This window comes from Anarhichas minor, unplaced genomic scaffold (assembly GCF_050575085.1).
Source record: "Anarhichas minor isolate MPS153535 unplaced genomic scaffold, ASM5057508v1 ptg000045l, whole genome shotgun sequence".
NCBI lineage: Eukaryota > Metazoa > Chordata > Actinopteri > Perciformes > Anarhichadidae > Anarhichas > Anarhichas minor.
In genome coordinates, this window is record NW_027466491.1 from 7,795,038 (window position 1) to 7,807,571 (window position 12,534).

The window sequence follows — 12,534 nt, forward strand, 5'->3', positions numbered from 1 at the left end:
TGGCCTAGTTTACCAGCAAAGCAGCTCTGCAATTTAATTTCAGGTTGTAATCACTGATAACCCCGTGTTCCTCCTCTTCTCTCAGCGACCATGATGGACGACATGGCGGGCCAGGACATGGGGCTGAGCAAGCTGGGAACTCAGGCCGAGAAGGACCGCAGGTTGAAAAAGAAGTAAGCTTTGTCCAAAAGAACCAACACTAAGTCGCCAAAGCAGACGTCCAAGTAGTCCCTTAGTAGGCTCTTCCCATACACAGTGTCTGCGTGGACAAATGGCCTTATTAAGGTCATATTTAAGTGAAGCATTGTGTATGGAAGTCTTCTAGCTTTATGTTTTTAGACCTTTCACCGCTACATTACAGTATATAGTCCAATCTGACCGTTGACACACAGGCAGGCTATTACCTCCTGTGTTTTACCTCCAGCCCTCTCCCTCTATGAAAGCACGGGCTGCACTGTATGCAACGCCGTAACATCCCACACTGAGAGCGGGATCGATTTTAAAAGCAGAAGCTGGATCAGCATCCAGGCGCAGAGATCAGCCCCACTGTATTCAGACACAGAGCCAAAGTCAGACTATTGATCCAGGCTGAAAACCCAATTAATCTCACAAAGCTACTTTGTCAATTTGGAAGCTATAGATGGCTTTCCCAGCACACCACCCATAGATTACACTCTCGGTCACATCGGGTTTGTTCTGCCCTGCAGGAAAAGAGGGGAACCCCCGCAAATCTTTGAGCAGAATGAATGAGTGTGTGTGCGCGTGCATATGCCATGCCCCAGTGCCAAATGATGAATGTGATTTGCTCGAAGTGCACATCGAGTTGTCATGACCAATAACTTTGCCTCCCATGTAGTCAATAGAGAGTGTCCTTTGTTGTACGTTGACAAATGTGTTGTTTTTCTTCCACTGCACTGACTTCTTCATAGCGGTGTCCGGGATTAAGGCCACACCACCACCACCACCTTGCATCTTGGCGCCTCCTCCACACTGCATGCCATTCTGAGCTGCCTGCACTATTTCCATTTCAGCATCTTGACCGATCAATACCGCCGTGGTTCTCATTGTCGCTGTGCAGTTTTCCCCCCCTCTTCTCCTTTTGTTTTCCTCAAGAGGTAACGAGAAGTATCTGAATGTAACTGAGCATCTGAATGTGAGGCCATGGAGGGGGTCCTGCTGTGTTTCAGTGCATTTCTCATTCCCTCTGCTGCACGAGATGTGGTCAGGACTGCATTGTAGAAGATGACTTTTATTTTTTTGACTTGTCTACAGATGCTCCTGTAAACGAATGTCCTCCATTGTGAGATATATATATGTGTGTGTGTGTGTGTGTGTGTGTGTGTGTGTGTGTGTGAGAGAGAGCGCACGTGTTTCTCTTCAGAGCCGTACCCTTAACTGCCTATTGAGTCATTAACATTTGTGTACTTTTGTCTCCCCGTCGCTCTCTCTCTCTTCTTTCTCTCCCTTCTTTGCTCTCTGGTTCTCTCCTCTCTTACCCTTCCTCTCCCTCTCATCATCCTCTGACTCTAACAAAGCGGGTAAGTTGTGAGGATGTATAACTGACCTCCTGGATATGACCCATTGTCTCAGCCATTTTGCCCTGTCTGCCATCTCTCCTGTCTGTCCGCCATGCGTCCTCTCCCGAAAGACCAGTGCCAAAGCTGACGTCTCTTATCTATCTATATGTGTCTTCTCTATCCCCTCATGGCTGTTAACGACGCCATTGCGCTCTCTCTTTCTTTTTATTTTCATTTACCATCTGAAGACGTTTCTTCCCCCCTCTTTCACAGTTCAATGGCAGCTGCATCCCTGGCTGGACAGAGAATGTGCCGCCGCTAAAACTGGGGCCCAATTTTCAAACCTGGAATGTCTTCCTCTCCTTATACGTGTCTCTCTCTCTCTCTCTATCTGTGTGAAATAACCAGCTGTAATATCTGGTTATGGGAAATGTTCTTTTTGTTTGTATGATTTGTCATAACTGTTTCCTTACTTCCCTTTCCCCAGCTATGTTCAGTGGCTGTATTCCTCCATGCATTAGACCTGACCTGAACATAACAAAATACAACATGAGCTATCTCTTCATGTGCTGGATAGATGAGACAGTGATTGTACCTGGTTGTGTTTGGACGAACACATTTCCCCCCCCATCACCTGTAGGCTTGTATGCTGTGTTTAAGTGCCCTTTCACTGTACTGAGGCCTTCAACGCTCCGAGTGCTACATGTCTCATGTTTGTTAATAAGCAAAACTCTTTTCCATTTGTCAAGTTCTTTGACAACACACTCGGGGAAAGCGTTGTTGATTCCGAGTTTCTGTCATGAAATGTGTTCCCCAAATAGAATAAGAACGGCGTTGTTTTTTGGCGTGTGGGTGTGAGTACGAGTGTGTGTGCCTAAGTTCTCCATGTCTGGCCGAGTGTGGGAGGATTCGGCACAATGCAGATAGCTCTGTGCTCAATGCAGAGCCCTGAATACACTCTGCTCTCTTGTCGATAATTCACATCGCTCTGAGTGAGGCAAAACAAAAACACCACTCAGCCCTCTTAGGTTTCACGTTCAACACCTGCTCAACAACAACAACAACAACAACAACAACAAAAAAAAAAAACATGGAGCGCAGCCCAGACAATGTGATGAAAAGCTACTTTTAAAAATACCCCGCTGCATGATTCAAGCACTGCATCAACAAAAGAACAATCTCAGCAGAATAGATTCTGAACTGGGATCAGTTGGACAATTGTGCTTAGATGAGCAGCGTAGTGTCCAGGTCCACTGTCGCTCGGTGCCTCCCAGGTGGATCAGTGTGCTGTTGTATTTGAGCAAACACCTCGATAGCAATATTGCAGAGTTGGTTGTTGGGGCTTTTACTAAATATTCACACAATGCTAATAATAATCTGCTAATCACCACTAAGGTGGATATAATGACTAACTGGCTTCAGGCAATAATAGAACAGTTTGGTAAGTTCAGAAATCTGTATCCATTTATTATAACGCAGCCTTCAAAACCAGGAAACGGCAACACTTGTGTCATATTACGATCTCTAGTCTCGTTATTAATATAATATCAATATATTGACCAGCCCTGTATAGTATCTCCACCAAGGATGTGCAATCCTCTAAATGTGTTATTTTAATCAGATATTTACACAATGGTTACCTAAATACGTTATAATATTAGGGCTCCAGCGAGAATTAATTATGCCAAACTTCTGAGTTGGATTGATCATCGAGTTACAGGTATTTGAATGAGTTACTGATGTCCCTACCATGAAACCGACAGGGTTAAAACATGTTGGCACACAGGGCTGGTCCTAGTTTCTACGAGCAGTGAATTTAAGATGATAAATACTGTAGGCGTACGACGAGGAGAATGTTAACGGGTTTGGGGATCGGGGGATGGATGTAGTGAGTGAATCCCCTCTTGAGTTCAGGAATATAAAGCCCATGTGTGTTTGAGTGTAGCTACAGTTGTGCGCTTGTCTGCGCCGCTCAATGGCAGCACAGAGATGAATGATAAAACACGGCCCTTTACAACACCGGGAGATAAAAATGTGTTTGAGTACTCTCCTCTCATGTATTATACACACACACACACACACACACGGTCCTGTTCACGCACACAGACGCGACGCTGTGACTGCAGGGATTTGTGTGCAGCAGTGAGCATGTGAGAGAGCTTATACGGGTGTGGTGTTGTAACGGACGGGAGAAAATGTGTGTTTGTTATGATGTGCAAGTGACCTTGTATGTGTTCATACAAGGTCTCCTCTGTCCCCGCCCTCAGACACGAGCTGTTGGAGGAGGCCAGGAGAAAGGGTTTACCTTTCGCCCAATGGGACGGTCCCACCGTTGTAGCCTGGCTGGAGGTAAGAAGTTTGTTTGTTGATCTCTAACAGGTGATTTTCCATTGCAAATGAACATACCTGCAAGGTACTAAAGGTGCATGTAAAGACCGAAGAGCTTTACTTTTCCTGCTCAGAAGCTTCCTGTTGACTTGTCCTACATGTACCCCACAGTTTACCATGTTTGTCTTTAAATAACATGCAGAATACTCAGAATTCAGACTAAATAAAGTCCCGTTTACCTTAATGTTTACCATGCATGCATGTGATGAAGTTTGACATCACATATTCACTGTTACACATCTTTGACTTCATAAAACAAGCCATTTAATATATAATAATTGTAACTTTTTTTATATTGTTAGTTTAATATAAGTAACAAAAACATTGATAAACCAAAACAATACCTTTTAAAATGTATGATGAATCACTGGCTCGGTTCCCCTTGACTTGTATTGTTGGACTAACTGAACACAAACTGTAGAAACACTGCTGCCCCCTGATGTTCAGTGGATGTACAGCCACCAGTCAAGTCATGACTCCCAACAGGCCAGACCTCAATGCTCCAGTTATTAATAGTCTGCTGGTAGTTATTGAACAAAAGGCCTTGAAGAGGCAAGATTGAAAATCCTGTGAAGCATGTTGACTATCAAGGGACTAAATGAATGATGAAGACGCTGCAATGGCGACTGGAAAAAAAGTATTTTTAATATTTTGGTGGAATAAAAACTGTTTCTTGACACAAATATAGAGTTAAATAAACCAAATCATGTCCACGGTGTTTTAAGATGGACAACCAGATATTCAGAGGGAAAGAGCTACTTCTACTTTCAATCCAAACTCAACATCCCGTGCTTGTTTGTCTCCTCTCCTCTCCTCTCCTCTCCTCTCCTCTCCTCGTGGCAAAGCTGTGGTTGGGAATGCCGGCCTGGTACGTGGCGGCGTGCCGCGCCAACGTGAAGAGCGGAGCCATCATGTCGGCCCTATCCGACACCGAGATCCAGAGGGAGATCGGTATCAGCAACCCTCTGCACCGCCTCAAACTCCGCCTGGCCATCCAGGAGATGGTCTCCCTCACCAGCCCCTCTGCACCGCCCACCTCCAGAACCGTGAGTTGTACAGAACGTATGGGAACGTGGACGCAGGCCGGGAGTTCAGTTGTACGAGCATTTGTTGAGCTAATCAAGAGGAAGAAGTGATTATGAGTAAATGGAAGAGAAGGAACCAGGAAAACAATTGTATTAGTTAAATTAGTTAAAAAACTACATCTAGATCAGAGACACTTTAATATCTGTCTGTTTAATATGAAGCTGGAATAACCTGCAGCCTGTTAGCTTAGCACAACGACTGGAGACGGGGAAACATCCGAATACAACCACCACAAAAAACAAAGAATTACAATTTGTGATTTTATGGCTGGTTATGAACATGTTAATTATTTATAAGTGCTGGTATGCAGATTTTATACCATTGGGCAGAGCCAGACTAGCTGTTTCTAGTCTTTATGCTACACCAAGCTAACAGGCTGCTCGCTCCAGCTTCACATGGAACAGTAACATTAATCTTCTCATATAACTCTCGCCAAAAAGCGAACACTCCTGTCCTGTTTAACATCACTTCATTCTGCTAATATTAGCCCGAATTACTTCTTTAAAAATAATGTCCGCCTCCAGATCAGCCCTGACAAATGTTTGTATAACTGTCCTCTCTCTGCTTTCATGCACAACGCCTCCACACACGAGCGACACAGTAACACTCAGAGCCGCCCAAGCACATTTTACATCCTGCAGCCTCCGTGATAAGTGAGTGAGTATTACGGTGGGAGTCAGTGATGGTTTGTAGAACATCGCTCCGGTGTGTACTGTGATTTAGCTCTCCAGTTATTCCACACCACAGTCGCTTTCATAGCTCCCTGTTGTCTCTAAGGGCCGTGCTGCTCCGCAGAGCAAGGACTAATACGCTTTATATACTAAAGGTACACGTGCACAAACAATGCAGACCATACATCATGCCGACATGAGAAGGTGTGCAACCGTTACACAAACCCATCTGAGGATATTCATTAAAGTCTGTGTTTGTAGTCTCCACACAGGACTATCTATGCATGCAGTAGTCATAACCCATGAGCTCTTGCACTTTTTCTGTCTTCTCCCATCGTAGAATAACACCAGTGGTACTCTTTTTATGCTCTCACCCCTGTTCCCCCTTTACCGCACCCTCTCATCTACCACTCAGCACAAACCTCCACACCTCATAAAATCACCACGCGATCACAACCCCTTCCCCCCCCAAAAGCTTTGACGCATTTAAAACCACCCACATTTAACAGAGAGGGGTGAATTGACCTTGTGAATGTGGTTTGGCGTGTATGTCGAGCAGAAAGTTGAGGGAGGTAAAATGAAGTCCTCCATCGTTAGGAGTCATGGATGCAGTCGCTGTGGATGCAGAACTGTTGCTACAGTGGCTCAGAATAAAGGGTCGATTCACACAAATCACAAAAACGTTAGTTGTGATGTTTTTGGAGCTATATTTGCTGAGATTTCTGCCTCCACCCCATTGGAATTAAGTGCACTGTTTTGATCGGAACTACTTTCTACCAAAGAAATAGTCCCCATTGACTACTCACTGCAGGTTAGATAACACCTGAGAGAAGTGTCTTTCCTGTGGTTTGAGTGAACTGACCCTTTACTGGTAGAATATAGATGTAGAGGGAGGAGTAATGTGGTGTTTGTGTCTCTGTTGGTGTCTATGGTACTAATTTATTTGTTCTTCTTGTCGTGCATGGCAGCCGTCTGTTATTTGTACTGTGTGCCTAAACCGGGACGTCCTGTGCTGTACCGTGTTGTGTCTTTGTCCTCTTCGTTTGCCCTTTCACCCCTGGCGGGTTTGGGGGCCAGTTCATGATCTGACTGTGATGCTATAACACTATTGGCTTACAGTGGTGCTGCTCTTCTTCTTTAACACTGCTTGCCCCTCCTACCGGACCTCTACTACCAACCCTGCTGCTGCTGCTGCTGCTCTGTCTCTCGGGCTCCGCCCCTTGTAGGCGTCAGGCAATGTATGGTTGACCCATGAGGAGATGGAGACCATGGCGGCCCCTTCCAAAACGGTCAGTCCCCTTGTGTCCTTCGCCGTCGCCCATTTCCTCTCTCCGTCAGTCATGTGCGTCTGGGTGTGAGCGCGGCTATCCGAGGGGTTGAATGTAGAGACACCTGGTTGGTGACTGATGGAGGAGGCATGCTTTGTTGCTGATGATGGCTCAGTGAAGGTGCTGGAGTTTGACTCGGTTCATTTCCATTGTGAAAGTTCATGAATCATCAATGCTACACTGCTTATTTCTAGTAACGCCACCCAAAACTCACAACGCACCAGATCTCTACAGTAACAGCATTTAGCTTCTGCAGGTCTGAACATCGGCGAGTCTGAGAACTCTAGAGATCTGATGTGCCGTGTTTTAACTTCTACATCGTTGTGAGGCTATTTCAAGCTGTGGTCATGTAGATTTTTCATTATGTACATTGTGATCATTGCATTTTAGTTAGTAGAATAAATAACTGGATAACTCCATAAGTACCATCACCCCATTTTACAGGACTCATAGCAGGAATATTACCTCATTCTAAGGCTTTATTCTGAAGCTACTGCTTCCAAACATGCATCGCACACATTGTGCTTTAACTCTGACTTCAGAACCTGCAGTACAGAGAGCGCTAAAAGGCAATCTTGTACCATTTTCAAGACAGCCAGTCTTGCCAGTTGCATTTTAAGTATTGTTTGTGTGCAGCTGCAGTATTTGTTACTAGGTTCAATCTTACAGCATGAACATGTATCCAGTAAAAGCATCAGTGTGCTGACTCAAGTCGTTTCCATCAGACCCTAGCTTATGGCGACATGAACCATGAGTGGATAGGGAACGAGTGGCTGCCCAGTCTAGGACTACCTCAGTACCGCAGCTACTTCATGGAGTGCCTGGTGGACGCACGCATGCTGGACCACCTCACCAAGAAGGACCTGAGGGTGCACCTCAAAATGGTGGACAGCTTCCACAGGTACTGGACTGACCTCATCGATCGCCAGCGGAGAGAATCAGTCGTAGATTTCACAGATATATGTAAAATATTTAGTTTCTGTAACTCTTTCTGTCACATGACGATGTAAATGTGTGATTTTTCTAACCCCAGAACAAGTTTACAGTATGGCATCATGGGTCTGAAGAAGCTCAACTATGACAGGAAGGAACTGGAGAGACGCAGGGAGCACAGTCAGCACGAAATGAGAGGCAAGTGCACCGAAATAACCAAAATAAAACGTGTTAACAAACCAAAACCAGATGCTAGAAATGAATAGAAAGGGGTGAAGCTTTAAGGTGAGATTTCTGTCCCTGTGTGTGTGCAGACGTTCTGGTGTGGAGTAATGAGCGGGTCATCCGCTGGGTGCAGAGCATAGGCCTGCGGGACTACGCCAACATCCTGCTAGAGAGCGGCGTGCACGGAGCTCTGGTCGCCTTGGATGACAACTTTGACTACAGCAGTCTGGCGCTGCTCCTCCAGATCCCCAACCAAAACACTCAGGTACTCCAGCTCCGCCAAAACACTCAGGTACTCCAGCTCCGCCAAAACACTCAGGTACTCTAGCTCCACCAAAACACTCAGGTACTCTAGCTCCGCCAAAACACTCAGGTACTCTAGCTCCACCAAAACACTCAGGTACTCCAGCTCCACCAAAACACTCAGGTACTCCAGCTCCCCCAAAACACTCAGGTACTCTAGCTCCCCCAAAACACTCAGGTACTCCAGCTCCGCCAAAACACTCAGGTACTCTAGCTCCCCCAAAACACTCAGGTACTCCAGCTCCCCCAAAACACTCAGGTACTCCAGCTCCGCCAAAACACTCAGGTACTCTAGCTCCGCCAAAACACTCAGGTACTCTAGCTCCACCAAAACACTCAGGTACTCTAGCTCCACCAAAACACTCAGGTACTCTAGCTCCACCAAAACACTTGGACATTCATGTTTTATATGGCAGAGTTGAGCCAAATTTAAAGGCGCTGAATATGGAAATAAATCTCATCCGTCACCGGCGTCGGTCCAAACGTAGAGGCATGTTGGTGTCAGCCTTCAGAGAGCTGGTCCAACCTAAATCAGAACATGCAGATTTGCCAACTGTCACTCTGGCAGGCTGCCCTGTGAATGTTCACTGCTTATCTCATCTATAAAGGTAAAAATGGATATGCAGCGCAAATGACATAACGCGTCAGCTGCCATTCTGCTAAAAATAGCCGGCTTTGTGGAAATCGTGATGCGTTTGTTTTTCTGTCCTTCAGGCACGTCAGATTCTGGAGCGAGAGTACAACAACATGCTGGCGCTGGGCACCGACAGGAGACTGGATGAGGTGAGCTCAGCTATTATCCATGAATGTCACCATATTAATGTCACCACAAACAAAGCTTATCGGTCATTTCAGACCCCGAGCAACAATATTACACTCTTACCAACCCTATTCATATTCAAGATTGTTCAACATAATTAACTAGCTCGCATTGTCAAGTGGTAGATAATTTTCAAAGATCTTTAATTATGGTTTCTATTTGTCTGTAAATCAGACAGTTAAATGACGCTGCCAAAGCATACATTATGTATTTAACTGTCCCAGACTGAGAGATTATGTGATTTACGATGCATCTCATGATTAGAAAATAGACGCTATCGTCAACAAGTCGGCACAATCAAAGCCAGATATGTGATTATTTTGTATTTTTTCAGACAATTAGCTTTTATTACTGAATGTATATTCAAGTTTGAGCCTAAAACGCGTGAATGACGTTTGTCTTTCCATCAGTGTGACGACAAAGACTTCCGGGGCCCGTCGTGGAGGAGGCAGTTCCCGCCTCGAGACGTTCACGGTATAAGTATGATGCCCGGATCAGCGGAGACGCTCCCTGCTGGATTCCGTCTCACCACCACGTCTGGTCACTCCAGAAGATTGCCACCTGAAGGTAAGTCCCCGTCTCTGCACCGTCAGTCATCATCCACCGGTAGATTGTTTGTTCAGTAATACTTGTTGGTCTTGGTGTTACTTTGTTTAGTGCATGAAATGTGTTTAAGGCGGATATTTTTTCAAAGGCAGCTGCAGAGCAAAGGTTGCACTGGTAGATGAAAGCAGCACACCTGAGCGCAGGAGTTGCTGCTCCCTGCTGTGTTGTGACCATGTCTCTTGTTCTCTCCGACTCTGTGACGGTTGCTCTGCAGTCCTCTATGAGGCGCTGGACGACAGTCCTGACGACATGTATTTGGATTGGTTTCAAGGTCAGCTATGTCCCACTGAGGGTTCTGGGCTTGTTGGCCCTGCGTGTCTTATTATTCTACACACACTCCCTCCTCTTCACCACTGTCCGGCTGCACCTCTCCTTTTCTTTGTGGTCTCTCACCCTCGCCTCTCTCTCTCTCTCTTTCTTCTGCTCTTGAATCTCTGATGTCCAACACCACGGGTGTTGTTTTGTAAAGCTGCATAATAGCCTTGTTTAGTCCCCCTGGTTGTAAAAGCTAGGGCATCAAGTTATGGGTTTAAGACCCATGCTTGCTGGTGTAACCCTTGAAGTTACAGTAATTAAGCGGCAAAACAAAAAGGTGTCTGGAGCGAGCGGCGCTATGTAAGTTGGCCTGAATCAGGAGGTTTACATAGGGAACAGTATGTCCTCGATGTCTCAATAACTCAAACGGACAGTTTGTGTCATCCCTCTGCTGTTAAACGAGAACACCGGCTGGAATGGGCTTTTCATTAAAGGATCATTCCAGGTTATTACTACTTGGTTCTTGCTTTTGCAGTTTTGGCCATCGTTTGAATTTGTTCTGATGATAATGTGCTCAAAGTAATCGTCCAGGTCTGGGAACACAATCAGTTTGTAAACTATTTAATTTGGAGGTAAAATGCATCCAAAATATTGGACAAAAATGTTGCTGTACGCCTTTAGTCCCTTCATAATTAGATTTCCCAGGTGTCCGCAATTAACTTGACATAGTTCAAAGTTATGAGTAGGATTGGAACGATCGCCAAAACTTTAAGAATATGACAAAACTACATCAACTCGAGGTCTACTTGCTCATTAGTTGTGGAGCTTTGGACCGCGTTAGTATATATAGTTTGCTCAGTTGTCTGGGAGCTGAACACGTTTAAACTCTCAAGATTATGAACACTGTGAATGTCGGGATCAGAATCACGAGAAGGTTGAACTGAGCTGGTCCTTTGGAAACAACAGTCTCAATGAAAGTCGAGAGTGAAGCTCAAAGATCCAAGTTGTAATGAACTGAACATGATTGTTTAAAGGGATGCAGAGAGTATTAGCAACTGTGTCTTCACACATTGCGATACATGGATGTAAATCATCCCGCTGCTCCGATTGTGGCCCGTGTTCTCCTCTAACGAGGTGTTCCCAGTGACACTGAAACAGTCCTCCTGTGTTCCTCTGTCTCCCTGGTCTGTGACGTCCTCGATACACTCAAACCCAGACTTCCTTTGAGTGTGTGCGTGATACATGGCTGTCCTCTTCCGAGGGTGACACTACGAGTAACCTCTGTTGTGAGAGAGAGAAAAGTGTTTTGCTTGTGATCCGTTGAGGACGTCTGATCTTGTGGCACATGTTTAGGGTGTGGAGGAATGTTTCGTCCTCAGCCTTGATGAGGAGCTTTTAGTATTTCGACTTAACGGTCTGTCTCTTTCGCTGTCTCCACGTACAGTCGGACCCTCTGCAGTGCAGCGGCTGGACAGCTCCACGGTGAGAACCTACTCCTGCTGATTGGAGGAAGAGGGGAACCTTAAACTGTACGCTGTATGTAACACAACACATCGTTCAATACACAGCTTTCTTCAGAAGTGCTTAAAGCAGACGCTTTTTTTTTTTTTTTTTTTTTTGGCTTGGCGAGTCCGTGCAGTGTTTTTGCCAGGAAGCTGTGACTAAGGTGGTAGGAGACGGCAGGGAGCCACCTTATCGTACTGATGTCGCCTCTTTAATGTCCGTCCAAAAACGATGAGTCAGATTCGGTCCGAGCTTTAGAAATCTGCTTCAACTGAATAAGTTCAGAATCTCACACACAGAGTAACAACAACAGTGACGACCTGATGCAAGAAGAGAACCCTGAACCAGATGTATTTAGCATGTAACGCCCAGGTGGACACTCATTCACTACTTCCTGTAGAACAGTTATAGTTTACTCTAGTGGGGAGTAAATAGAAATGTTATGCCATAACTGGCAGGTATGAATTACGACCGTTTCACACTGGATAATGGAATATTATACCACGACTTTTATGACCTTTTCTCGACATGCTATACTATGACTGCACAGAATTGAGCTTGCTGCGCTTTCATTTTTCTTCCACTGCTGCAAGATGTCACAACCACGAATGATCGCAGCACCTTTCTTAATTTCTGCCTCGACTTTTTTTCTATACGGTTAATAAAACTTTCAAACGGTATGTATTTAACGATCACAGTTCCTACGGTTGTAACATACACCCACCACACCCACCTCATCAACCTCACAGTACCTCATTGAAAACTACTCATTCTGCTTCCCTTCAGGTACAGTTCTGAAGAACTAGCGGAGCTGCTGGACAGGCCAACCTGCCGAGGAACAAACCATTCTGATGACACGCACTGCCAAGAAGCCCTGCTCTCCTCTCGGACCCCCCCTC

General features: G+C 45.5%; 1 protein-coding gene across 3 annotated transcripts in view; it reads left to right on the plus strand.

The window, feature by feature from the left end:
- ppfia2 (PTPRF interacting protein alpha 2) overlaps positions 1–12,334 on the plus strand; it is a 115,642-nt gene extending 103,308 nt beyond the window's left edge. For 2 of the 3 annotated variants that reach the window (XM_076111573.1, XM_076111575.1), the window contains 10 exons: positions 115–173; positions 3,785–3,866; positions 4,751–4,951; positions 6,889–6,951; positions 7,683–7,891; positions 8,024–8,121; positions 8,238–8,413; positions 9,166–9,234; positions 9,682–9,838; positions 11,577–12,334. In XM_076111573.1, the coding sequence (XP_075967688.1) occupies positions 115–173; positions 3,785–3,866; positions 4,751–4,951; positions 6,889–6,951; positions 7,683–7,891; positions 8,024–8,121; positions 8,238–8,413; positions 9,166–9,234; positions 9,682–9,838; positions 11,577–11,635 (1,173 nt within the window). In that variant the 3' untranslated portion in view covers positions 11,636–12,334. Of the gene's footprint in view, positions 1–114; positions 174–3,784; positions 3,867–4,750; positions 4,988–6,888; positions 6,952–7,682; positions 7,892–8,023; positions 8,122–8,237; positions 8,414–9,165; positions 9,235–9,681; positions 9,839–11,576 lie in introns of all 3 variants that reach the window. The other variant, XM_076111574.1, reaches the window with a different exon arrangement.
- Positions 12,335–12,534: the final 200 nt, after the last annotated feature.